The sequence below is a fragment of the Miniopterus schreibersii genome (assembly GCF_964146895.1).
Source record: "Miniopterus schreibersii genome assembly, chromosome: 10".
Classification (NCBI taxonomy): domain Eukaryota; kingdom Metazoa; phylum Chordata; class Mammalia; order Chiroptera; family Miniopteridae; genus Miniopterus; species Miniopterus schreibersii.
In genome coordinates, this window is record NC_138110.1 from 11,687,143 (window position 1) to 11,714,803 (window position 27,661).

Genomic DNA, 27,661 nt, shown 5'->3' on the forward strand with positions numbered 1-27,661 from the left:
GCAATAGACTCTGCTAACGTGGGGCCCACCCCAGGCCCATTCCACCAGATTTCCCGGGCCCACCCTACCATTCGTATTCTTTAATGGTTCCCCAAGCGATTCTCCTGTGCAGCCAGGGCCGAGAAACACTGCGGGGCAGACACCCCAACAGCCCAGGCACACAGAGCCCCCTGGGAAACTCCACCCATCCTAGCTGCCCGCCTGCTGTGCTGCCCGGGACTCCTCCCAATGACCCTTCATTTCTGGAGTGGCTATTCTAAGCCACTGTCACTGCCTCATGCTCCCTAAGCCACCGGACCTCTGACCCTCCCTGCAGGTGATCCAGCCCCAGTCCCCTGAGTCTCAGCCCAAATGCTCATCGCCCGGCCCCGCCTCCTGTCCTTATGCTTTGGTTCCTGGAGCCTCTCAAGACAAAGCCATGTCCTATCTCTCCAACTCACCCTTTGTGATGGGGTCTCCAGGCTAAACACAGACACACACTGTCCCCACACTCACTGACAGTGTGGACGTGCCGGCTGGGGTTCCCAGCACCCCATGTCTGCAGGAATGCTGAGCCCTGTTGGCTTGAGGAACACAAAGGAGCCACAGGGTGGGGCCTCGGCCTCATCACCTTTGCCCACTGGCACCTCTGCTCCTTCCCAATCTCAACCACGGGCGCTGGCATGTCGCAGCTGTTCCAGGGGACGGAGCTGTTGTTATGGCCTCATGCCAACAGCCCAGTTCATCCCTGGGCTCCTCGGCTCTGTTGTCACTGCCAGTGATGCCCACTCGAATCAGCACAAGCTCTAGGACAGTAGTCAGCCCGTGGTGCAGGTGCGTCACAGGAGCCCCTGACACGTAACTAATCCATTGGGGCATCACCGCCCCGAGTACACACTGCAATGGTGGGGTCCCTGGTCCCCACTGAGGGCCCTCCAGCTGAGACTGAGAGTGCTGTCACAGGAGATCCTTGGAAAGGCCCTGTATGGGTTGAATTGTGTCCCCTCCCCCACCAAGTTCATATGCCCAAGCACCAGCCCTTAGTACTTCAGAACGTGATCTTACACGGAAGCGGGGTTGTTGCAGAGGTAACTGGTTAAGATGAAATCACAGTGAATTAGATGGGCCCTAAATCCAGTACGATGGGTGTCCTTATAACAGGAGGGACCTTGGACTCAGAGATGCAGGCACACAGGGATAAAGCCATGGGACAAGAGAGGCAGAGATTGGAGGGACGCGGCTGCAAGCCAAGGAACGCCGAGACTTGCCAGGAGCCACAGCAGCTAGAAGGGGCAGGAAGGATCCACCCCTGCTGGATTTAGAGGGAGCTGGCCCTGCCAACACCTGAATCAGACTTCTAGGCTCCAGAACTACGAGAGAATAAATCCTGTTGTTTGAAGCCGCCCGGTTGTTGGTACTTTGTTATGGCAGCCCTAAGAAAGTGTGAGTGTGGGAGACAAGCCTCTGGTTGAATAGTATGGAATTTTGCCCTCCAGCAGCACTTCTCTAATTCTTTTTCTTATTTATTTCTTGAGCACTGTCACCAAGATCTATCCAGGTGGGAAGGCAGCTGGAGTCAGAGCATTCCTCAACATTATCTTACTGCAGAGCCATAAAACGGCATATTCTCATGAGTGCAGACACCCGATCTCCCAGCCTTGTGCGCACAGATGCTGTTGGAGAGAGAACCAGAGACTCTTGCTTGAGTCCCCCCCGCGCCCCCCTCCCCGCCAGGGTATACAAGCCTCAGAGTCCTGGACGCTGAGCTCAGGTCCTATAGGCATATGTTATGTGCTAACTGATGGTTTTGCAGCCCAGGAGTGTGCTGTTTTGAGCAGTTGCACGTCTGTAGGAAATAATAAAGTGATTCATTTTCATGTTGAAAATGTCAATATTTGACAAACAGTCTATTCATATTGCCTTTGGTCCCCAGTTCCTGCCTCTAATGTTTAATTGTCATGTATTCGAGTTGCAAAAAGTTGAATCAATTGAGATTGAAAAATGAGATGTTAAAAAAAAAACACAGCACGTGGAGAAACATGTCCTTTGTGGTCAATATTAATCTTGCAGAGGAGTTTTGTTTTTCCTGCTAGGCAGCCTGCCAAGACCGAGGAGGACAGTGAGGATAGAGGGTGATTCGCCGAATCAGCAGCTTCAGGGAGGTCGGAAGAGACAGACTGGGCCCTGTGTTCAGCAATGAGAAGAGAGTCAAGAGGTTGGCTGGAGGCCCCCGGAAACGCATCCTGCGTGACCACGGGGTGGTCAGGAGGATGGGGCTGGGGGCCACGCTACCTAGGGAGCAGGGGTGCTCCCAGCCTCCCACATCCCACACCTTGGCTCCCACAGGGCACCTTCCCTTTCCTGGAGCAGTGCCTACCCCAGACGTAACAGCCGGCGTTCCCTTTAAGTCGATAACCTCTCCGAGACCTGGCTGTCCTTGACCCTCTATGCCCCTGCTTGGCTTGCTCCAAAGTGACCTGTCGGAGCCAGGAAGACCGTGTGGCACCTCCTCGATAAGAAGACTGGGTCCGTGGGATGGCTCCCCCGGCACCTCAGCATTTAGTTCCCCAGACTGAGAAAGCTGGGTCTAGAAGGTGCTGCCAAACGAGATCTCCACAGGCCTTCCGGGCCATGCCCTGGAACCGCCGCAAGTATTCTGTCATTCCCTCATGCCACTGCTCCTCGGCCTTCAGAAGCTCTCAGTCAAGGAGCAGGAAGCCGCTTAGGTGTCCATTGGACATCGCTGTGTGTCACGCGCCTGCTGCGGGCCTGGGCCCGGGCCCGGGCCTGTTGGCCGTATCTGGGACACTTCACCAGGACAGACCAGCGACCGGAGAAAGCAGCAGGGTCCTTTCCGACACTGACGGAGGGTATGAAGACACCGAGCCGCCGCGAGGCAGCCAGTGCAGGGGGCTTTGAAGGGGCCGCCTTCGTCTGGATGGTTAAGAAAACCCTCCTGAGGAGGCGATGCCTGAGCTGAGACAGAGCAGAGGGGGAGGCAGACGCGGCATCGGTGGGCAGGCGCGGCCCGCGGGTCTCGATCGGGATGCGCGGGCTTGTTCGTGGGAAGGAAGCGGCGTGAGGGGACTGGTGAGTTCCAATAGCACCGGCTTTGCTCCCGGGGGATGCTTGGCAATGTCTGGAGACATTTTTGTTGCCACAAGTGCGGGAGAAGGCAGCTGGCGGGTGGCGGGTGGGGCTGGCGATGGCTCCACACATCCTCCGACGTGCAGAGCAGCCGCCCATGAGGAAGAGTGATCTGGACCAGGGGGTGTCCGGTGCTGAGGCTGAGAGGCCCGGATGAGATGGTGCTCATGGGGGGCGGGGCGGACAGGGCCCCGCGGGGGAGCCCTCGTGAGGAGTTGGGGTGCACTCTGGGGTGCCAGAGCCGCCTGGAGACTTCTCCTGGGGAGCCCGGTGTGGTCCTCTGCGTCTGAAATGATGGGTCTGGTGGGAAGCTGATGGATGCGGGTGGTGCCTTAATGGAACCTCGCCCGGAAGCCCGGATGGGAGGGAGTGTGGCTCGGACAAGCAGGGGAGATGGGCAGACGTGGACGGCGGGGACATGTGTTCGGGATGAAGAGCAGTCGATGAAGTGGCTGTGTGGAGTGGTGAGGGAAAGAGGAACCAAGGACGACCCCTGGCATTTTGGCTGGAGCAAGGGGAGGGTCCCTTGCGACCTTTTGTCACGAGAAAGACTAAGAGAGGATCCATTTGGGGAAGGAAACCAGAGTTCTGCCTTGGATGGGATGAGCTTTGGACATGCAACAAATACCCACATACACATACACGGCAGCCAGCCGGCTGTCGCTGTAGATTTGGTATTTAAAGTAGATGAGAGACGCTGAGCCCCCGGCAGTGTGCCCGTTCTTACCAGGCTACTTGCACAGCAATGCCAAACTCAACACCATTCCGCTCGCCTAGAAAAAGCTGGCTACGCTCCAATAATCTGTGAGTCTTAGAAGAAGAAGTTTTTTCAAAGAGGCAGGAGAGCAGTGCGTTCTAAGAAGATGTCAACAAATACAGACGACGCAGCAGCAGCGGGGACGCCTCAGGGCTCGGAGAACTTGAACTTCTGCTGGTGGCCCAACTTGACATGGGCCAAGCAATCGCTCCCCCGGCGGGGATGCTGTTACCCCACTTCTCCAGGGGCCAGCTCCCCAGCAGCCCCTGAGGACCACTGCAGAAAGCACCCCTCTGTGACCCTGTCTTTGCTCCTGACCTGGGCGGCTCCTCTTTTCTGAACCTTCGAGACCCTTGAAGTTAAGCCCTTCTCACGAGCCAATGCCTACCATCACCAAATCCTCTTGAATCTTATGAGTATGTCCTGTGAACTCCACTTGGCAGACCAAGTAACTAAAGCCCTGGGTAATTAAATTGCCAAGGTCACCCGGCTGATCAGAGGCAGACCCAGGATTTGAACTCGGGGCTCTCTGCTGCAGAAGTCCTGCTCCTACTATTTTTTCAATGACTTTCTCCTCTACTAGCCTGTGAAGTCTTTGAGGGACAAAATACGCCAGGCTGGGTTCACGGGGAGCACCAAGCGTCCTCGGTTTGTCTGCAGAGTACCATGTATCTGGAACTAGTCCTGACATTGAAAATCTGGCCATGAAATCACAGGTGCTGGATTTCGGTCTTTAGGAATTCAAAACCCGTGCTGTTGAAACCTGCTGTCAACCACTAGCCACTTGAAGGACTGTTTCGCAGAGAGGAAAATGAAAATCTTGATTTCCCTCCTCAAAGCTGAGATGTTTAACTCTTTAAGAATCGGCCCAGAGCTATATCAGAATTTTTTCTTTACTGAAATTCCTTTCTTTTTGTAGGAAAAAAACAAAACACTCAGGGTACTTTTCCATGTTGTGGTTGATGCTTTGACCCCTCAGGCAACACGGCCCACCTAGGACCCTGGTACAGAGAGCATCTGCTCCGCATCTGGGAACCAGGGCCACACCCTCCTACATCACTCAGTCACAGCTTAGCTCCCTACCTCTTGCTCCAACTGTTCATAAACTTTAATCAATATTGTGATTAAATTAATGTTTGCAATTATTTAATCAATGAGAGCAAAGAAGTTCACTGCAGTGTTATTTGCAATAGCAAACAGCTAGAAACCATCTCAATGACCATTATTGATCTATTTTATCAAATTATGATACATTCACCTCATAAAATATTACCAGCTTTTAAAAATGTGTACTAAGAATGTTTAGTAACCAGGAAAGATATGCAAAACATAATGTGGAAAAATGATATTGAATATAGCATAATTCCAATTATGTATTAAAAAATGGTGCTTAGAAAAAAGATTGGAAGGAAATAAAGCAATGTTAATGTGTCAGTGAGATCATGGGTTGTCTTCTTGCACCATTAATGTTCTTATCCTTTCCAACTTTTGTGTGTGCATTATTTTATAGTCAGAAAAGACAATGCTGGTTCTATTCTAGAATGTGTCCGAAGTTTCTGGAGCAAAGGCGGCTTTGTCCCATGTCCAGGACCTTTGTAAACATGGTTAGCCTGTCTGGTGCTAAATAAGAATAGTACCAATTAAAATGCCAACAGAGTCATGGTGCTTGCAAAGCTGGTGAATTCTTTTATATAAAAAATAGGTTGGAAGCTTATAATGAGTCAGGCACAGGGTTAGCCCCTGAGATACAGAATCAGTGAGGCAAGGCCTCTGCTTCAAGGAGCTACCAGATGAGAGCTGCCCATTTAAAATCTTAAAATGATTCCCCTTTCTCCACACCCTCGCCAACACTTGTTGTTTGTTGATTTATTGATGGCAGCCATTGCGACAGGTGTGAGGTGATATCTCATTATGGTTTTAATTTGCATCTCTGATGATCAGTGATGTTGAGCATCTTTTCATATGTCTGTTGGCCATCTGTATGACCTCTTTGGAGAAGTGTCTATTCAGGTCTTTTGATTTTTTTTAAAAATATATATCTTTATTGATTTCAAAGAGAGGAAGGGAGAGGGAGAGAGAGACAGAAACATCCATGATGAGAGAGTCATTGATCGGCTGCCTCCCGCACGCCCCTGCTGGGGATCGAGCCCCCAACCCGGGCCTGTGCCCTGACCGGGAATCGAAGGGCAATCTCCTGGGTCACACGTCGACACTCAACCACTGAGCCACGCCAGCCAGGCTCTTTTTAAAATTGGATTTTTTTTTTTTTTTGGTATTGAGTTTTATAAGTCCTTTATAAATTTTGGATATTAACCCCTTTATCAGATGTAAAAATTGATGAATATGTTCTCCCATTCAGTGGGTTGTCTTTTCATTTTGTCGATGGTTTCCTTTGCTGTGCAAAAGCGCTTTCGTTTTATGTAGTCCCATTTGTTTATTTTTTCTTTTGTTTCCATTGCTGAGGAGATACATCAGAAAAAAATATTGCTGTGAGAAATGTCTGAGATTTTACTGCCTGTGTTTACTTCTAGGATTTTGATGATTTCGAGTCTAACATTTAAGTCTTTAATCAATTCTGAGTTTATTCTTGTGTGCGGTGTAAGAAGGTGATTTAGTTTCACTTTTTTTGCAAGTAGCTGTCCAATTTTCCCAACACCATTTATTGAATAGACTATCTTTAGTCTATTGTATGTTTCTGGCTCCTTTGTCAAATATTAATTGACTATAAAGTCAAGGATTTATTTTTGGGCTCTCTATTCTGTTCCATTGATCTATGTGGAATTTAATGAACAAACTGAACTACCAAGCAAAATAGAGACAGACTCATAGATAGAGAGCAGGCAGACAGCTGGGGGGAAGGGAGGGTTTTTGGGGGGGGTGTGGAGGGATTGAGCAAAAAAAAGAGAGAAAACTCATGGACCTGAACAACAGTGTGGTGATTGTGGGGTGGGGTGGGTGGAGGTTGTATTAATATTTAATATTACAAGATACAACAAACCTGTGTTATATAGAATAACTCAGTCTCACTCTCACTAAGCCACTGTTAAAAATAAATGTAAGGTTTAATTGTGTGGGGTCTTTAAAAAAAAAACTAACCTAAAAAAATAAAATAAAATCTTGAAATGAGAAAATAAGATGTGAACAGGGTGGGCCCACATCCTTAAAGATGAATACTTTCCTCTTATCACCACTTTTAAGCCTTTCTCAGGACTAAACAATCAACCAACTGTAAGAGAGTGGTAACTAAGTGGGGTCCCCCTGTCTGCAATCCCCTCCCTCTCTAATACCCTCCACTGAGGGTCCGGGAACATACCAGAACTTCCCCCAAATGGCTGCGCTGGACCCCTGCCTAGAGTTAGATTTCCTCCCTTTATAAAAAAGCAGGTCCCTGTCTGTAAATTGCATTGCACTGGACAGATTTCTCCTTCTGCAGCTGAGACCTCTGCAGTCCCCTATAATCTGCTTGTGACATCCCGGCTCCTCCCCAAGTACCAAGCAGCCCCCCCCCCCTTCCGCTCCCGCCCCATGCACTTGCTGTCCTGGGAGCCTCCCGTTCCCTGGACTTTACCCGGGCAGCCAGGCCATAATCCTGTCACTAGCGATAGAGCCACAGATGTCAAAACAACAACAACAAATCCCAGAGCCTTCTTTCTTTCTGTAAAGCTCAGTTTTGGAAATCACATCATCTAGAATGAAAGGTCCCCAACTATCCCAAGGGCTGCCTTAACCCCGGACGCACCGTGCTGGTGAGACAGGCAGGGAGAGGCCGGGACGCACCCTAAACTCAAGCTCTGAGTCGAGAGTAACTGGGGGTGGGGGGTTATCTCCTGCCACAGTGCTGTCCCGGGAGCATGAGAGCTGGGACCAAGCCAGGGCTGCTGTGTCCACAGGGCTCAAGGGACCCGCCCACATTCCCAGTGCCCGGGAGCTGGCACCGACCAGCTCCTGTTCTCATGGAGGCTCTGTCCCAGGAGTCGAGAGCCTCTACTTGCATGAAAAACAAAGCTGGAGTCTGCAGCGCGCACGTGTGTGTGTGTGTGTGTGTGTGTGTGTGAATTAATACATTACACACATGTTCCACGTGGCAAAGATGGTTTCATCATGAAATGGTTAAAAAAGGGTGATAAGAGACTGGAGCCACCAGTCTGGGCCCAACCCCTGCTCTGACACTTCCTGGCAGTGACCTTGGGTTGATCACTGGAACTTCTGAGCCCCGGGCGCTTCCTGTGTGAATCAGGATAAGTCTTCAGCTCCTCTGCTGTTATCACGATGAAGGGACTCACTGCTCTCGGTAAGCACCTGGGGCCGTGCCTGACACTCAAAGCGGTGAGAGAGTCTTAACTCTTAGCATTTTCAGGACGCAGACAAACGTAAGGGGGGGGCTCTGATGTTCCCCTTCCACATCCTCGTTTCCTCCGGTTGTCCTGTGGGGAGGAGCCCTGGTGACCACAGCGTCTCCCCTCCTCCTGGGCCAGCAGAGGCCGCACTGGCCTCCTCACGAGGCTCTGTGCTGGTGGCGCTCCGGGCACCGCTGGCGCCAGCTTTGTCCACTCACCTTCCCCTGGGGCCTGCAACAGGTCTTCCTGGAAACTCATCCAATCAGGACAGGCCTATTCATTTGCTGAGAAGAGTCCTCCTCGCAGAGAAAACCCCTGCAGGGTGCCTGCTCCAATTTGTCCTTGGCTCGGTGAAGAAAGAGATGAAAGCTGTGTGCTCCGGGTGCCTGGCCGCTGCAGGGTCCACGGCACAGATTCTGTAAAGGCACGAATCAGCTACTTATCTGGACCGCAGTTTCCACTTGTTGTTGGATCCTTTTGGGGGGTTCTGAACCAGTCACCCAGATGTACCTCTGTGCTATGTGGGGAATTTGAGCTAAAGGCAGCTGAGGCCTGCCCTGACCCTCACCCCTGGAAGAACCTGAATTAGGGGCCTCACAATAAGAATCATCAGAGAGAACCTTTCTGGACCCATCTCTATGGCAGAGAAAACTTTTTAATTTCTGAACATTTGCTCTTAACATCCTGCAACCACCCTCTGAAGCCCCCAAGGTGCATGACTCACCCCTAGCTCAGGATGTCAGATATAGCCACACTCCTTCTGCCTCTGAACCACTCATGTATGTGGGGTTCTCATATGCACATATGTGATTAAGTTTGGTTATTTTCTCCTGTTAATCGGTCTCCTATAGAGTTAATTATTAGGCCGGCCAATAGCACTTTGAAGGTTGAGAAAAGGTTCTTCCTCCCCCACATTTACTTGATACTTATTGATCATGGAGGACCTGAAACGAATGGCCTGTCCTGGGCCCGATAAGCGATTTAAAAGAGAAATATAGTGAAAAGCCTAACCACAGTCAAAGTCATTCACAGTCATTAGTATATATCCTGGAGCACAAGATGAAGTCCAGGACGGGGGCTAACTTAATAGGACATTTTCCACAGCTCCAAAGAACTATATTTATTAAGCTGAACCATATAGGAAATTGTGGATATGCAATCAATTTTTAGTCTACCTAGACAACAACTGAAAATGACTCAATCACCCACCTGTACCAGTGTTGGATGGGGTTCCAACTGCAGGACTCCAACAGCAAAGGAAGGAAATCTCCATGGAGAAGGGAAGGTAATCGCCGCAGACATGTGGCACCGCAGTTCCCCATGCTGTCTTTCAGCTACTGCCAATAGCCGGATTAAAACAAATCATTAGTCAACCCAGGGAGGAAACTGATATTTTGTTGAATATGAGACATTTTGAAACTAATAGTTCTGGTTATAACTCTGTCATTGAGGTCTTCACATCAGTTAGCACATGGCTGGCTTAAATTCCTTATGACATAAGCCCGCTGGTCAAACCAGAGCAAAATGGAAAGAGAGGAAGGAAATAAATGAATTCATGAGTCAAAAACTCCCTGAAGAAGCCTGGATTCCAGTCCTGTCTTAAAACCCCCCTTTTCTTTGTCATAGGGTGAGCTGAAATTAATGACTGACGCAGAGGACGGCCAATCCATGCTTGGTCTCTTGGACTGTCAGTGACAATCCCAACCTCCCAGCCGGGGAGAACCACCTCCCACCCCTGCCCGCAGTGCAGCTCAGGAGCCTGGGGAACAGTGACTCTGTACATTAAACACAGGAGGCCATATGCTGCTCAGAAGCCACCTAGGCCAGTCCCAACTCAGGTGCAGGCAACATTGGGCCTCCAGCCTCTGCCACAGCCACAGACTCCAAATAAAAAACCTGGACACTCAGTTTGACAGGTGTGAGAGGCTTATCAAATATTTGAAATGAGGCTGGACTGGTGTTTCCATCCACTGTTGGGTAGATATTTATGGTGCATTTGTTATATGAACGGGGTAGAGATGCCATGGTGAGAGCCACGGAGGGACGAAGAGGGGAGAGGAAACATTAAAAAAAAGTTTAGTAAGCACCCGCCTCGCCCCAGCCCGAGCCCAAGGGCCCGGGCCTACACCTGCCGCAGCAGCTCAGCTCACAGCCTCTTGCCCTGGATCTCCGAGCTGCAGCCTCGCCGGCCTCCCCGGGTTTGCGGAGCTCGCGGCGGGAGGGTCCCCCTGCAGCTGCGGATGGGCCCTGGAGCCCCTCCCAGGGAGGAGAGAGGGGCAGGAGCCTGCGCCTGCCCAGCCCCGGCCGCCCCTCTAACTCTGGGCAGCCCCAGTTCTCAGCCGCACCTCCAGGGGGCGCTCTCCGCTCCAGAGCAAGGAGAAGGTCTGATGATGGGGAAGCCCACTTACTCTTTCACTGTCGGCTCTAAGTAATAAAGGTCACCTTTTGGCCCCTGATCTCTGTCGTATTTCTCCATTGGTTCAGAGCCAGGGGCAAGAAGAGGGGTGTTCCCAATGCCCACTTCCCCACAATGTCCCAACACTACCCCCTCCCCGCTGTGCCCTTGCAGGCCCCCTGCTTGAGATTCTCTTCCTGGCTTCTCAAGCATCACTCTTGATCCCATAACCCGCTTTCTATTTTCTTCACACCTGAAATAATCGTGATCTTTTAAAAAAAAAAATTATTCATTGTCTCTACGCTCCATTAGGAAGGCTCAGGAGGTAGAATTGACAGGGCTTGGTGGCAGGTGACAGGTTCTGCCAGCGTCAGGCTTGCAGGAGTCCTGGGAGGGAGGTGGCCAGGAGGCAGTGGGGAGCGGCCCACTTTGGGGGACGGTAGGTGCCCCCGTGATGAGTCCTGAGTGAGCAGCAACGGCTAGTGGCTCTCCCCTGCGGGAAGGGAGCCGCTCTGGGCATTAATGAGGAGCAGCTCGTGGGATGTGGGTGTTTCTCAGCTTTTGCTCATTGGAGGGTGAAGCCAGTGTTGTCCCTCAGGAAGTCCCAGAGAGACAGGCTTGAAGGCCACTGGGCGACAGGAGAACTTCACACAGGCCTGATTCTCAGCGCCCCCACTGCAGGGCTGGGGCTTAGAATTCTGAACTCGGGGTTGGCCCGTGGGCCATCTCAAACCGGGGGCAAGTCTATACCCCGAGCCTCCCCCCAGCCCCCACATGCTTGGTCATATGTGTATTCGGATAATCCCTCCACGGTGGAGGGTCATCGTTTGAAATGCGGTTTATTGTTCGTCTCACTGCTCTCCCAGCGCTTCCGCAGGGTGGCACCCAACTTACTCACGCAGGCGCCCGGCAGTTTGTGAAGGGGGCCCAGGGGCCTCGATCTTCGGAGCTCCAGGAGGAAGAGACGGAAAAACCACTCGGCAGAGCAACAGGCTGGAGTCTGCCTAGGAGCGGGCCCTCAGCGGCCTCCGAGGGCATGTCCACCCCCCATGCTTAGACCAGAGCGAGGCGACAGCAGAGGCAGCGAGCGGGGTCACGCGGGCGGCTCACCGTTCCTGCCACTGCCCCTTACTCGCCCCGGCTCCTCCCTTCGGGCGTGTCAGGGATGCAGAGGGAACAGGACAAACCTCAACACGCTGCAACCCGGGAAATGTCCTAAGATGTGCGGAGGAGTCAGAAATGTTGACACATGAAGTATATGCAAATGATATGCAGTTATATGCAAATATTATGCATACCTAATACAGTTTCTAGGAAAAAAACGTCCTAATGGCTTTACCTGGGAGGTGGTAGAAACCGTATGGCTGGTTGTGCTTAGGGAGGCAGGGGGTGACACTCATTCCGATGAGCTATTTTTAACACACTGACACGTTCTAGGAAAGGGAATATTCAAGCAGCTCTTAAAATGGATTATAGATCATAAAACAAAATATTTTGTGTGCATGGTCTATTCCTGGCTCACAGGGCAATTTCTACTGATTTAAGAGCTTCTAGATGTTAATCGTGGAACAGTTTTCTTAGACTCAGAAAAGCAAATGACCTCCAAGTGAGCTCAAGAGAAGTCAACATCTGGAGGTGCAGCATTTGGAAAATTTACCTCAGTTGCTATTTCAACGCTCTTTTGATAGATAAGATTAGCAATTAGGGGAAAGTGCAAGTTCGTTGGAATAAGACCTAAGGAATCATTCAGTTTTACTGCCACGTCTTTAGAAAAGGAGAGGTAGGTAACGGGAGGAGTTCTAGTCTTAAGCAGATGTGAGAAAATTCTCCAAGTGCTCTGCTGTTCCCTTTGAATAGGACAGAACATTGTGTTTCTGGTCTGGAACAAAATGAAGGCCACTAAGGAACTGGAGCCCAACAAATGCAGGATTTGCTTCTGGTCACTTCAATCCTGGGCAGGGGACACCTTGACTCCCTACTTTATTACACGGCCCAGAAGATGGGAGTCAGCCTTGGGGATCCATTTGCCCATCTCCTCCCGTCAAGTGTTCAACCTTATCTTCTAGAAGGAAGGAAACACTATGACCCCCCCCCCATCACCCCCGGGACCTTTCACTTAGTGACCAGGGCAATGGACTTGTCAAGGTAAGTCTGACCTTTGCTGCAACTTTGGCATTTTGGTGGCAGTGATTAAAAAAATTTAGAGCCATCTTTCACACACACAATAGGAAGAGTTCGTGACAAATAGATGACAACAGTGAAATAGAACAAAGGTTGCAGAGATTCATTTGCACAAAAGGTATGTTGGGGGATGAAAAAAAAAGAAACTCAATGGCAAGAAATGAGAAAAGCCTGTTTTCTCTACCATTACCGTATCTCTCTCTCTCATAACAATTTAATAGATATTTCTCCAAGAGTTTTTAATTTAAAACAGTACTTTTGCTGTGTTCCCAATTATTTTCTTTCTGGCCATCCTGAATGCTTCACTTACAATAATGACAACAATACTTCCACTTACATAAGGCTTTCCTGTCTACAAATGACCTCAAAGGCATGACCTGCTTTGGTCATTGGGGGGGTAGGTAGGGCGGATACCACTACCCCTGGTGGGTCGGGGTGAATTCACAATGCCCTCTACGAGTGTTCACGTGGGAGTCACACCATCAAATGGGAACTGTTCACTGGGCAGTGCCAGCAACGAGCTGACTCTCAGATGTTGTCCTGTAAGATCCAAAGCTCATTACGGACTTTCACGTATTTACTTTTCCCCACGGGGAATGGGGAATTGGATGAATGTTGAGGATACTGACTTCCTCTCTCCCAGGTCAGTGCTAGGCCTCTGGTTCCACCTCTTCATATGTCTGCGGGTCAACTTCCCGTGGGAAAAGTGTCCATTGCAGGGCGCAGTGGCCGTCCACTGTCCCACCTGACGAAGCAGCCTCCTCGGGCGCAGCAACAGCACGGTTTAGTCAGGATTCTCTGCCTCCTTCCTGTGCTGGGGCTGCCTTCGCGTGCCTAGGAAAGTGAGGAAGGAGCGTTTCTTCTGGGAGTCTGCAGGAAGGATGAAGCAAGAACAAGCCAACAAGCGTCAGGCCATTTCCACCGAGTCCAACCTCACCAGCAGGTGGTGCTGCGACAAAGGAAATCAAGAGAAACCGGGTCAGGCGGGTCGGGAGTCCTGGCTCCCGCACTGGCCCCGGCACCATCTTCAAAGTCAGTTTTCCACAGGCACACACGTGGCTGATGGGACACCAAGCGGCTTCTAGGGTCTTCAACGGGGAGCTGAGTCTCCTGGCAAGGCTGCAAGCCGCCTCCGAGCTTCTACAAGCTGCTGCTCCTACCTCTTCCTTCCCCTCTCCCGGCCCTTTCCCAATCACCTGGTCTTCCCAGCAGGCGGGGATGCCCTTCAGGCTCATATTCTCTGGCGATCCCTTGGCTTCGGGGACCTTTAAATATTAACCACGTCACAGTTTACATGTATTATCAGATGCTGCTGTGACGAGAAGTGCTAAGAAAGTCCTCCCCAGAAAATGACTGGAGTCTCCCACACAGGAGCAAGCCGACTCTTAGTATGTCTGCCTTTCTGGCCACCTAACACGCTCCTGTTATCTTTTCATTCAGATGCCTATTTACCCCAAGTTCCCCAAGGGCGAACTTTTATTCTTTACCTCCACAGTACCCTGTACGTAAGTGTGCTCAGTGACAATGACACACAGAAGCAGGCACTGACTGAACTGCTGGGCTGCGGAAAACACCAGCACCCAGCTGTGCCCGGTCTCCCACCTCAGCCACAGAAGTTAGGAAATGAGGGAGGTCTCCACGGGACACCTGACGGTCCCACTGGCTGCCCCCAGCACAAGCAGCTCAGGAACCCATCATGGACTCCTCGAATGACTGCTGCCTCAGTTGACTGCCTCAGGGCAGCAAGTGCTGACCGCTCTGGGAGGGAGCTGCAGAGAAATCCAGTGCTGGTCTGGATATGCCTCCCCTAAGGCCACAGGTGAACCCAGCGACAGGGGATTTAAAACTTGGACGTCGGAGAACCGGTGCCTTCCAAGCCTGCTCGGACCCACTTGGAGCAGGGCAAAGACAGAGGAAGCCAAGGTGCGGTGAGGGGCTGGGCACAGGAATCCTGAGACGGTTTTGTGCTCATTCTAGAGCAGAGAGCTCGGCCTGGGCTTGAACAGTCTAGTCCATCGGTCACTGATCCCTTACTGGGCTGAGATGAGCCTCTTCTGCGGCCTTAACAGTTTTCAAAGAGCACGGCGTGCAAGTAGCCCGACATGTAACGAAGTAAGGACATTACCAAGACAAGGCCAGTCCGCTGATCTGGCCACCAGGCAAAGGGACAGACAGCCCACCACCGAGTCCACAAGTTGGGAAAAACTAATTGTCCTGTCACTGAACTACCCAGGTACCACCGAGGGCAGACCTGAAGGGCGAGAGGAGACAGTCTACCTAGGAAGCTGGTCCATGTGAGACAGAGAAGACCAACAGCATCTTCAACTCGTGGTTCACACGGTGCAGCCGTCAGCTGGGGGTGCTGGGTCTCCTAGTGAACCAGCTCCACTGGGCTGGCGTTATGGGTCTTAGTGCTGGAGTGAGCCAGCCAGCTGCTGGTTTGCACTGGTCCATTAAAGGTATGCTAACCTGTTCTTGTGCTTAGGGGCCCCTGAGAGAATTTAAAATGGGCGTGGCTTTGTGGGAGATGTTGTCCAGCCTCCCCATGCAGCCTCTGTCTGCTCCCCACACCCCCTCGCCTACATAACAACAGAAGGGCTGCAAGACCATTTCTATTGCAGTCACGAGGTCCGTGTCGCTACCTCATTCAATGTAGGGTAACCTGTTGGGTGTTTCTCCCCTTCCAAAAAAAAACCAATCGAAGTCAGAAATATCTGATAACACCACCCATTCACCCCAAACCCAAGTTGTTGGCACTGTCTGCAAGACACATCTGGATGCTGAGACAAAAGCAGATGGGTGCAATACTTGTAAATTTTGAATTTATTATAACAAAAATTATGACATGTTCATCTGTGCATTCTGCTTTAATATAACTCTGGGTATGTAAATGATCTAACTGGACTCTATACAATCATGCGGATTGTGGCAGCAGTAAGGAACACAAATTAGAAAGTGTCTGCAAAAGTCAAGAGGCTAGGTGGGGGCCGGAGAGGAAGGAAAAAGGTTCAGAGGCTCCTTGGGTGCACACCCCCTTCCAGTGGCCTAAGGGGCACCTTATTCCGACAGAAATGCTCTCTGACGCTCGGCTTCATCACTGAATGAACTAGGGGTGGGTTAGGAGGGGGAGGTGGGCTGGGGGAAGGATCCTCAGAGGGGGAGGGAAGTCAGTTGTTTAGACTGTGTCCTTATGCCAAAACTACAAAACATCTGAAGCATCACTATACAACACGTAGCTATTTACAATAGAAATTTCTCAATCAACTGTTCTCTCAGAGAAAATTAGTGAATCCCAGTGACTTAAGTCACCTGACAGAGTAAAGCAACTCCTAGGAGTTAGTCTCCATATTCTACAAATGTCTATCATTTTCAAGACAAAAAAAAAAGAAAAAAGAAAAAGCCTTTCCCCCAGAATTACAATATTATTAAATCATTTAGCACTGGCAACCTGCCCTGCCTGCCAAACAAACAAAACAATAAAAAGCCATTTTAAAAAATATTACATTATCATTAACTGCTTCTCTGTAATATATTAAACCTTTTGTTCTTTGTCTTTACACATCTGATATGTTAGGAAAAGAAGTTAACGGTTTAAATCATATCGGTAAAGCATCACTAGAAGAAAAGTGGTAATTATTTTAAAAATCACCAACAGGAAGAACCTACAGACTAGCTGCAAAGACAGGTTGAGGGGAGAGTCTGGGGGAAGGGCGTGGAGTAAACCCCTGGTTTAATGCGAGCCTGGGAGACTCTGGCAACTCGTCTGCCTCGGTTAGTTTATTGTTTAAGCGGTGCCAGGGGTCATAGGGGCGTGTCGCAGTAGTCGGGCAGCGGGTCCACGGGGCACTGCCGGGGCGGCGGCTGCAGGGGGAGCTGCGAGGGCGGCTGCTGCTGCTGGTGGTGCTTCATGATCTCCTTGACCTCTTCCTCCAGCTCGGGGGGGATGATGAACTGGTCCTCAGGGTCCGGCTGCGCCGGCGCCGCGAAGTAGCCTCCCGGCTTCCGGAGAGGCGCGTCCGCGGCCACCTCGATCACGTTGTGGCTCCGCTCCTGGGGCGCCACAGAGCCGTTGGCGCGCCGGCGCCCGATGGTCCCCACGGAGGCGAAGTCCACCTTCCTGGGCAGCCCCGGCTCGTCCTCGTTGGCGCTGATGACGATGCCCTCGTCGCTGGTTTCCGGCGCGTGCGGCGGGTGCTGCTTGTCCCTGTCCTTGGCGCGGCCGCAGTGGATGTCCACCTCCACCTCCACGCGGCTGCCGTTGCTGAAGACGCCCTCGATCGGTTCCTCGTCGTCGCTGTCCAGGCCGTTGTCGGAGAAGGCGCTGGAGAAAGTGGCGCTGGACAGCTGGCGCTGGAAGGCGCCCGACAGGCAGGCGGGGTGCAGCAGGCAGCGCTGCTCGCCGGGGTAGGCGGGGCCGTTCTCGCTCAGGGCCCCGGGCGCGGGCTCGTCCGAGGCCGTGGAGCCCACCTCGCTGCTCATCTCCGAGGTGGACAGCTCGCTGCTGATCTCCGAGGCCATGCCGCTGCTGGAGGACGGCACGCCCAGCCCGTCCGCCGGCCGGTCCTTGATCACCATGCTCACCGAGGGCGGGAAGATGCCCGGGCTGGGCGGCGGCACGGCGCCGCCCGCGCCCAGGTCGCAGCAGCAGAAGCTGTCCTCGGTGACGCTGAGCTGCACCACCACGGCGCTGAGGCTGTCGCGGCAGCCGTAGCTCTGCGCCAGGGTGCACAGCTTCTTGGCCGCCGCCAGGGCGTCGGGCACGTTGCGCACGGCGCCCACCGCCTCCTCGATGGACAGGCTGTCCCACAGGCCCTTACTGCCCAGGATGAAGAACTCGTCCTGGGGCGTCAGGGTCACGGACTGCACGTGGGGGCGCGGCACCACGCTGGGGTGCAGGAAGGTGTAGCCCAGGATGCGCGTGGACTCGGTCACTCCGTTCACCTTGCCGTCCTGGAGGAAGGGGGTTTCCAAGCAGAGGTTAACACGGAGCACACGTGGCAACTTCCCTGCTGGGGGCCCTGGGGAGAGTGCTTGTGGGCCACAAAGGGAAGGACCCCTCACCCTCTGATGAGGGGTCGATGTCCATCTAGTAGCAGAAGCCCGGGGCAGGGGCCTGGGCAGGTAGGGAACAGGAGGGCCAAGAAGGAGCTTGCTCACCCTGGGCTCTAAAGCAGACCATCACCTAGCCTGGCACAGCAATGCGGGCACCGGTGTCTCCTGTAGCCCACAGAGAGGAAGGGCCTTTCTGAAACAAGCCAGTCCTGCAGACACTGAGGCAAATGAATGCCCCACATCTTACACTACTCTCGGACAGGCCATCAACCACAGGTCCAGAGGAGACGCTGTTTTAAATTTAAGTAGGTAAAAAAATAACTGGTGGGGAGAATCGTGGTGTGACTCACTGGGTCAGAATGCCCACATTGGAGAGGCAGATGCTGGGGAGTAGGGCCAGTTCTCATCACTTCCGAGAACTCACTCTGCTGATGACAAAGGGAGAAGACAAAGTCCCTCGGCTTCAGTTCAGTTGGGTTCGTGCCATTTTAATCACAAGCCAAAGTTTCAGACCATTTGCAGGTAAAAGACCTTTATTCTGAAGCTGGAGGGGAGGGGGTGACCTGTGTACCCGCTTGGTTGTTTAATCAAGTTTGAGGGTCTCAGGTCCATAACGTGCCTCTCCATGCCCCTATTTTTAACCACTTGTCCAGGCTCCAATGCAGCCTCAGTGTGTGTCTAGGAGGAAGTAACAGAGATGGTCTCACTGTCTCCCTTACAGCTGGTGTTTCTTCCAGAGAAGGACCACTTCCTTTCCAACCCCACCTCCTTCCTTCATGTGGAATTTTGGGAGGTGATTTCTGGGTGTTCAAGGGGTGCCCTCTGCAACTCCGCACACAATCCTGCCATGACACCCTCACAAGCAGGCAGAGTCTTTAGAAGGAAAATTAGTAAAATGGGGCTTCGAGCACAATTTTCAGCTCCCTCAATTCTACTGATGGAACTGTTGCTCCCCAAAGTATGGAATTTGCTAGAAATTACTCTTGCTGTTCTGCCCAACCCTTGAGATCTTGCCCCATCAAAACCCATGGTTGTGTGTCTGTGTGCATCTGTGCGTGCATGTGTGTGTTTGGGGGGCATGCCTCAAGGCAGAGAAGTAACAAAACCAAAAAGCGTTGAGAATTCAGCGATGCAGCCAAAAGTGAGGAGGAGGAGAGGCAGAGAAAACAGGAGAAACGTTCCGAGCACAAGCTGTGATGCATTAACGCAGCAGAAATTGTTAACCTTTGCATCATGTAATGTTGAGTTTTTACTTCAATGCATCTGTCCCATCTTAGCCTGCCTCTACTCCAAGAGTGTCTACTATCTATTTTAATCCTCTCTGCTCCTGGAACAGGTAGGCAGGGAAATAAAACCAACCTACAGACTCATTTCCAGACTCTCCCAGTGGATCCCAAGTCTTTTCTGTCTTCCTCATGGTCCTTATCAGGGCCTGTTTTTCCCTACTGAACTGCAAACTTTCACCACCATCTACCTGGCTGCCCAAGGCCTGTGGGTTTTCTTGACAATACAAAACTGGACACCTCCTGTGGCAGATGTGTGTCTGCGGGGTCACTTCTGTATCCCCCTGTCATTTGTCAGTACCCGGCAGGTGGAAATGCTGTATGATGAGTGCAGCCCCCACGTGGAAGTTGCGCTGTACCGACTCTTGTGATAATGCAGACTGACTTACTCCAGCCTTTCTCAACAGGGGCACTAGTGACAAGTTGGGCCAAGTAATTCTTTGTTGTGGGGGCTGTCCTGTGCATTTTAGGATTTTTAGCAGCATCCCTGCCTCTACATGCCCAAAGTACTCTCTGCCCCACTTGTGACAACAAAAATGTGTCCAGGCATTGCGAAATGTCCTGTCAGGCCCAAATCACCCCTGGCCATAGAGCACTCACTGCCTTACTCAGATGGAACAGGACGTATGACCCAAAGTAATAGCTCGGTCATTTCCACTGGTACAGTAGCCAAGAGGACAGATATATTACTCCTGTTCCCACTTTATAGATGAGGAAACTGAGGCTTGAAGGATTAAAGGTCACAGCTACCAGCAGCAGGTGAGGAGCAGATGGGACAATGCCACAGAACATCTGGTGCAGCCTGACACAGAGAGGCCATCAATAAATGGTTTATTATTCTGTACTGTGTAATGTCTTCACACCTATCATACAAAGAATTTGTTCTGTGACACCAGGGGTTTAGAATTGTAATTTTAAACCACTTTAAAGAACATTCTTTGGAGGGAAGGCTCCCTAGCTGGTTTCTATAGGACCCTGGCCCTGTCCTCCCACCCTCCCAGGAAAATGGCTCTCTCCTCACCTCAGTGACAATGGCCTTGTGCTGCTTAATTCTCCTCAGTTCTTCCTCACAGCTCATGACGTACGACCTGGACAGAGGCAGTGGCTTCCCGTTCCGACAGAGAACCGTCTGGCACCTGCCCACATTGGCAGAGGTCAAGGTGAAGGATCCTCCCGGGTCTACAGGGTCATGTTTGATGTGACAAAGGACAGCAGCACCTCCAAGCTTCTGGCCAGCAGTTCCAAGTTTCCTGGAATCCAAAGAGAGAGCATTAAAACCCAACACAGCCCTCCCCGCGTCAGTTCTGCTAATTCGACAGAACACTGCAGCCCCGGGCAGGGCAAGGGCGAAACAGAACCAGAAGGCTCAAGCCAGCCTCTCATCAAAGCAGGCACTGCTCAACTCCTCAGAGTGAAAGAGCCATGGAATCTGACAGACATGCTCAGAGAGGGGTCTGCTCACAACTGGGGCAGCCCCACTCTACACTAAAAGCCCAGGCGCTGATGTGCAGTAAAAGAGCCCTGTGCTTCTGTGCCTAGCCTGCTACCCCCATGTCTGCACACTCGAGACAGCGGCCAAGTGACCACTGAAAGCTCTCCCCACCCCTCTCCAAATCCCCTCTACTCCAGGAGGGGAACCCAGCAGGTTCAATAGGAGCAGGTGCAAACACCACTCACACTGCATGCAGACCTCAAAATCATCTGACCACCCTCTCCCCCTGCAATACGGATGTTTGCTGGAGGAACTCTGACGTATTGGACCGTCCATGTTCTTTGCTCTAGACGGCGAAGACTTGCTGGGCCAGTAATGCCAATTCTAGAACATTCACAGAAAGAACATTCTGGTAATCAAGCTCCACAGAGCTTGTATGTGTGACCATCAACCCACTGGCTTACTGAACACACAAAGCCCCTGCCAGTCCTAACAATCAAGGGGGGCCTAGAACTCCTATCTCGAGTCCCACAGAGGGAGGTGCCAATCAGGCCCCGCTGATCCTGAGTGTGCAGGAGCACAAGGTCAGACGGACAGAAACCTGTTTACGAGGGCAGACCCTCAGGTGCTGTCAGCTCCTGCCTCCTGTCTAGGTTAGGCAAATGAAAACAGTAGCAATGAAAGCCAGGGTATTAGCATGTCACACACGAAAAATGTGCATTTCTCCCAAGGACCGAAAAGATCACCACACGTCTCATGTCCTATTAACAAATGGGAAATAAGAGGCCTACAAATGACCCTAAAGACAGGCCAGCAATTTGGGTCTCAAACCAGATTCGGCTCTAGGCCCCACATGCAGCACTATCTTCCTTTCAAAGGCACAGTGATTGCTGAGAAATAGGGTGGCATCTGTGGCAAGTACAGCTAATAACCAGAGTTCGAGGTTCTTACATTTTTAATTCTTACCCAGTGATGGAGGGCCTACAACAAGCAGTCCTTGTGGGGGGTATGTGAAGGGTGTGTGTGTTGGGGGTGGGGATGTGTGTGTGTTATCTATTTGCTTTTTTGTTAGGAGAAGCTGGGGATGAAAAGAGAAAAGTAGACAGATGTCCCCAGTAGTCAGAATATTCTCTGGAGTCTTACTACCTAAGGTCGAATTACAGCTGTACCCTCTACTAGCTCTCAGAGCTATGTGCTTCACCTCCCTGCGCCTCAGTTTCCCAACAGTAAAATAAGAACAGTAACACTACCTATCCCACTGGGTACAATTTATGGTATTAAGGTATTTGGAATAATGACTAGTACAAATAAAAGACTCATGATATATTAGCTATGAGCAGTATTTAACTAAACATGCCCACTGAGAAAGTGAGAGAGAGGTGAGTCTAGCAGCCTCTGCTGAGCTCTTAAAGAGGAACTAACTATTCATGACTCAGGGGAACGCAAAAGGCTTTCCCAAACCAGTGCTCCTTAGCAGATACTTTTTCTACCCATTACAGAGATACTTCCTTTGGCAGATGATCAAGGGAGAGAAAAGATAGTCATTGTTCCCATGACCTTTAGCGCACTCTCCACTTCCTGGTCCCACAAAGGCACGTGTTTGCAGTACAATATTAATACACAGGCAACGTGTTTACAACCTACAAAGCCATTACCGTGACAAAAGACGAGCAATCCTCTGAATATTCCATTCAGCCCTAAGAGTTACAAACATTCCAAAGTTTCTGTGGTGACTGTAAGCTCTAGACAATGGCCTAGGATTTTGCTAGTAACACTGACCTGAACATTTAACTAGGAGGAAAAACAACATAAAGAATGATTTAACTTCCGGCTTAAAACATGACCATCTCAAGTTTACAAGGGTTGCACTGTAGTGAACCAGCGACAACAGTTCCTAACGTGAACAACCTGAGACAGGAACAGTCCATTTCAAAGAGAAGTCCGCACACCAAAAGGTGTCAGGAGCCTCTGGAGCTCGCATGATTTGGGGGAGGGGGGAAGAGGAAGTGTGTTGTAAAGGAGCATGAAAACCTGGAATCATGACGCGCCTGTGAGGTCCAGTCCTAAGAGAAACTCAATTCCTGTCACTGACGTGGCCCCCTACAAAGCTGTCAAGACATCAATAAGTCTCAGGTGGAACACAGTCTGTCCGCGATGCCCGGGCAAAACCAAATGGCCCAAATGCATCTTGTACACCCATATTCAACAGTAGTGCTCTGAGATTACTGGGCGCCTAATTTTCTAGCCGGAGGGCAAACACTCAAAGGAGAGCAAGAAAACACACAGCAGACTCAGTTTTACCTTTGCATAACAATAAACGTGTTGACCATGTATTCTTCTTCATTTTTTGTTTTCTGCAGCTCTTCCGCCAAAATGTCACTCATCGTACACTGGAGGAGGTAGGGCACCTCCACATTACGGTCTCCGTCAAATACACCATACAGGGCCTCCCGGTTGTCACAGAAGTTATTCACCGACAGGGCCGCAACGCACAACCTGCAAGGCAAGAACGCTTTTCTGTTAAGTCTGACCTTTCCTTCTCCATGCCCAACCCAACTCTGTTTTCTTTTCGATTTGTCTATCCCACTCTTGTCTCTTCCTTCATGGCTCCAGACAGAGTAAGAATAGGTCAGTGAACCTCAGCTAACTTACAGAGACTAAGGGCTGTAAGCAAAGAAGGACCGATGCGTGCTCATGCCTCACAAGTGGCTTCCCGGGCCCTTATCTCCTGATGACATTATTTTTAAATGGCAGTGAAAAGAGAGTAAGAGACATGGGAAATAACACAATTATGAATCTGTATGTCCATATTCATTCGCATAAAGATATTAAGGAGAAATTCCACATTGGGCAAAAATGGAGTAACAACTAAAGCACTGGAAAAATGTAGGAAAAGAATATAAAACCATATGTATGGTCTCAAATCCTAAGCACTTCACATACATAACTCAGGGGATCCTGACAACAACCATATAAGGACATATAGTATTTTTAGTGCCATTTTACAGATAGGAAAATTAAGCCAAAGGGAGGTTGAGTAACTGTCCAAGGCCATACAGCAAATAAGCACAGAGACCAGATGCAAAGCTAGGCAGCCCAGCTCTCAGGTCAGTGCTGTCAAATTCCTGCCTCCATTTATTATGAAAAATAAGCCATTCCAAGTTATATGGCAATTAGTAGCAAAGTAAAATTTAACAATAATATTAAATCATCTTATAATTCTGTCTTCCTTCTGTAAACTCCCCTTGCTAGTCAAAATGGGGGAAGGGTATTAAAAAAAAAAAAGTTTTTGTTTTTTTTTTTTAAAGTACAGTAGTGATGTTTCTCTTCTGCTGAAGCTTCCTGTTTGTTTTTTAGTCTGAGGAAGAACCTAACTTATCCAAATGAAGCTCCAAGCTTGGGTTTCCCTGAAGGATCTGCAATGACCAGACACTGGAGGCAACCCAGCAACCCCAGGGGCAGGAGGGAAGGAGAGAAGAGAACACAGATACCTCCTGAGATTTGGAAGCAGGGACAACCACAGTTCTTGCAAGCAAGCTCCTTGTTTACTTAACACTCTACCTACAAGTCTAAAAGAAAACATTTGAGAAGCTTCTGCTGGCAAAACCAAAGGTAAAAAGGTGAAGGGACATAAAGTGAGGGAGGGGCGGCTTGGGACTTCTGAGGTGCTGGAGATGTTGCAGTTGTTGATGGAGGCAGTGGTTTGCAGGTGGATTCACCCTAGGACGATCCCTAAGCTGTACGCTTATCGCTTCTGTACCTACGCTATACTTCAATAACTAAGTTTTTCAACAATTACGGAAGGAGGGATTATGCAAAAAGGAGATTAATTGGTCATTGCTTCATTAATATATATGAGTGGATAATGCATTTTAATATCCAGAGATGTTCGTGAATTTGAAAGCAGTTTCACATGCTGGTGTTTCCAAGTAACACATAATGTCTTTTAATCTAAAAAGAAAAATCTCTAGGAAGGAACTTCGAGTGCTCCAAAGAATGTGTAATGTCTTCCCCTCTCCCCCAAATACAATGACAGCCCTAGCCAGTTTTGCTCAGTGGTTAGAGCATCAGCCCGTTGCCTAAAGGGTCCTGGGTTTGATTCCAGCCAAAGGCATGTACCTTGGTTGCAGGCTCGATCCTCGGCCCTGATCGGGGCTTGTGTAGTAGGCAACCAATTGATGTGTCCCTCTCACATCAATGTCCCTCTCTCCCTCCCTCCCTTTCTCCCTGAAAAGCAATGGAAAAATATCCTCAAGTGAGGATTAAAAACAAAAACAAACCAAAATACAATGTCATACAGTGCAAAGTACATAGAAACAATGTGACCACCAGAGCCCAGGCCCCACTGGGGGCACATGGAACAGGGGTGCTTAAGTGGGGACACCTCTCCTCTTGTCAGCACAATGCCAAGCCACACGCTTAAAGAGGAAGGGGCTGCGCGTCAGAACTTGAACTGATTCTGTTTTCCATCCCAAAGAGCGGCAGTCAGCAGCAACCACAATTCCACCTTCCATTTTCCACGGGGGGTATTCAGTGAGATGGTGGTTCTCAGACGTGGGTGCACATGAGAATCACCTGGGGAGGTTTTCAAACAGTCTGATTTAATGGGCCTTGGTTGGAGAGTTTTTTTAAAGTTTGTCTTCTGACTGATTCTCACGTGCACCCAGAGTTGAATACTAATGTTAGCTATTATTTTCTGTTCTTCCCCTCCTTTGAAATGTTACATCCTTGTCCCTTACCTAATTAAATTACGATTATTCCAATTTATAGGATTCTTTGCTTTTCTAGTGCTAATTATTAGCACCTGTTGACAAAAAGCGAACAAGCCCCAAGAGCTAGATTACAATTCTCAGGAAAATCAACATTTGCATATAAGACAGGGAAAGTTAGTGAAAATAGGGAAGAAAGAGAAATTCAGAGGGACAGGTCCTGGTGGCAAAACAACCAGCTGGCATTATAGAGATACTGAACTCCTGCCAAGCTCATTTTGATTGTAGAAATAGCTCCACAGAACCACTCCCTGGTCAATAATGTAAGTGATCTCGAATATGGACCATCAATATGGCCAGGGAACTTCTTTAACACGATCCTGTTTTGCTGGGTAAACAGGCTTCAGAGAAAGAGAAAGGAGCTTTTTAAAAAGAGCAGGGATGCATTTCAATACTTATGCCTTCTTCAAACCCTGGAGTCTCACCCAGATACAATGTGTCAGTTACACCGTTTCCTAGCAACACCTCTCACAAAGAGAGAGTATGTGATGCCGAGCAGGGCTTGGCTTAATGTTCAAACCTAAGTGAGGAGGTGGCCTCACTCTGGGGAAACATGCTCAAAGAAACATCACATGAGGCCAGTGTGTGCCGACACTGCGTTTCTTCCTACTCCAGTAAAGAAGGAAGGCGGGCGGGAGGGCTCTCATTCCTAAGCTTCACCCACTCACTTGTTTTTCACCCCTGAAGCTTCAGTGTAGCCATGGCTCCACACAGCTGGGGCTCCGGATGCATCTCCTGCCGAAGGCTGATCAATCTTGAAACAGCGGATGTTACTAACAAGAGAAACAGAAGGGACAGGAATCAGGAAAACCAAACATGGACATGTTGCTACCTTTATCCGAGAAATGAAAAACACTTGCTAAGAACTCTGTACTTACCATTTCTTACTGCGTTTAAAGTGTCTGAAATATATTTTTTTAACTTTTATTTATTGATTTTTCTTAGAGAGAGAGTGGAAGAGAGAGAGACGCTGATTTGTTGTTCCACTTATTTATGCATTCACTGGTTGCTTCTCGCATGTGCTGACTGGAGATCGAATCTGCAACCTTGGCATATCGGGAAGATGCTCTAACCAACTGAGCTAACTGGCCAGGGCCTAAAGTTTCTGAAATATTTATCAACAACAATAACTAGCTACTTATTCATAATGAAAACAAAGGGTCAGATATCCAGAGTATGAAAATTAGTTTTTATCAGCATTCTATGTCATTTATTAGAGACTTTCACACCCACAACGCTAGATGGCTGCTCTCTCCTGGGAATGAAAAAGACAGCTCTCAACCTTGGCGTTAGAGAAGGAAATTAAACCATTAAATTGGGTATATTCTTACAACATGAACGCCCGGGTTTGAAAAGATCAAAACCTAAGTCACAATTACATTTGTTTGGGTGATGTGAGAGAATCCTGCAACATTCATCTCCAAAGCCAACTTCTGGCCCCGTCACTCCTTAAGCTATTTCACAAAGATTATTGAGGACCTGCCATCCCCCAAAGCTTCTAATTCTTTCCTCACTTGCACAGCCTTCCATGCTAAGATTAATATAATAAAATTATGAAGTAAATGAGTACTTCAATAAATTACATGTTAACTACGTATGTTTAAACTGGGAGACAAGTTCTCATCTCACCCCTGCTCCCACAGGCCATAATTGGTCCAATAGGACCCACAACAGAAATAGTAAAGGGGTAAACTCTCAAATGGCGTTTATTGAAAACCAGTCTACTAGGAAGCATTCAGCGGCCCCCAAACAGGAAGTCACACAGATGTGAAGCAGGTTTTTGAAAAGGCTGGCTGCCATATGGCGAAATAATTCCTTTTTACTTGTAAATTACCACTAGCCCTACCCCCCCATTACTTAAACAGGAGAAAAAGCATATGTATCATCTCTTAAACAACACCTCAACACTTGTTATGATCCCAAATTCCAATAAAATAGTATTCACTTTAATTCTAGAAATAGGTGCTGGCAATTTCTTTGAAATTAAAAACACTTCATTAAAGCAAAGTTTCTACTCACAATTACCAGCAAACATTTACTTGTCCCTTTACCCTAAAAAGCTGGAAAAAATAAAAAGCACAAATGGTGCCAACAGAAAATCCCCAAATCAAATTAATACCTCATTTTACAGCAGGACTATATATATACATAGCCTCTTTTCAAAGTTTTCCATCCTACCAGTAAGAGAGGAGCACTACAAAAGACAGGCTACCATTATCTGCGCTCCATATGGCCTGCGCCATGTGCAATGCTAAGGGGTGCAATGGTCCACTGAGGCATGCTAAGGCTCTCTCTACACCTCTGCTACCTTTCCGAATTCTAGAGGAAA

General features: G+C 49.7%; 1 protein-coding gene across 1 annotated transcript in view; it reads right to left on the minus strand.

Annotated features, from left to right (window-relative positions):
* Positions 1 to 15,593: 15,593 nt before the first annotated feature.
* Positions 15,594 to 27,661, minus strand: part of PHLPP1 (PH domain and leucine rich repeat protein phosphatase 1) — a 175,966-nt gene continuing 163,898 nt past the window's right edge. The window contains exons 14-17 of the mRNA XM_081150244.1: positions 26,001 to 26,105; positions 22,865 to 23,059; positions 20,153 to 20,381; positions 15,594 to 17,746 (exon numbers count right to left, since the gene is read on the minus strand). Coding sequence (XP_081006370.1) covers positions 16,598 to 17,746; positions 20,153 to 20,381; positions 22,865 to 23,059; positions 26,001 to 26,105 — 1,678 coding nt within the window. The 3' untranslated portion in view covers positions 15,594 to 16,597. The remainder of the gene's footprint in view (positions 17,747 to 20,152; positions 20,382 to 22,864; positions 23,060 to 26,000; positions 26,106 to 27,661) is intronic.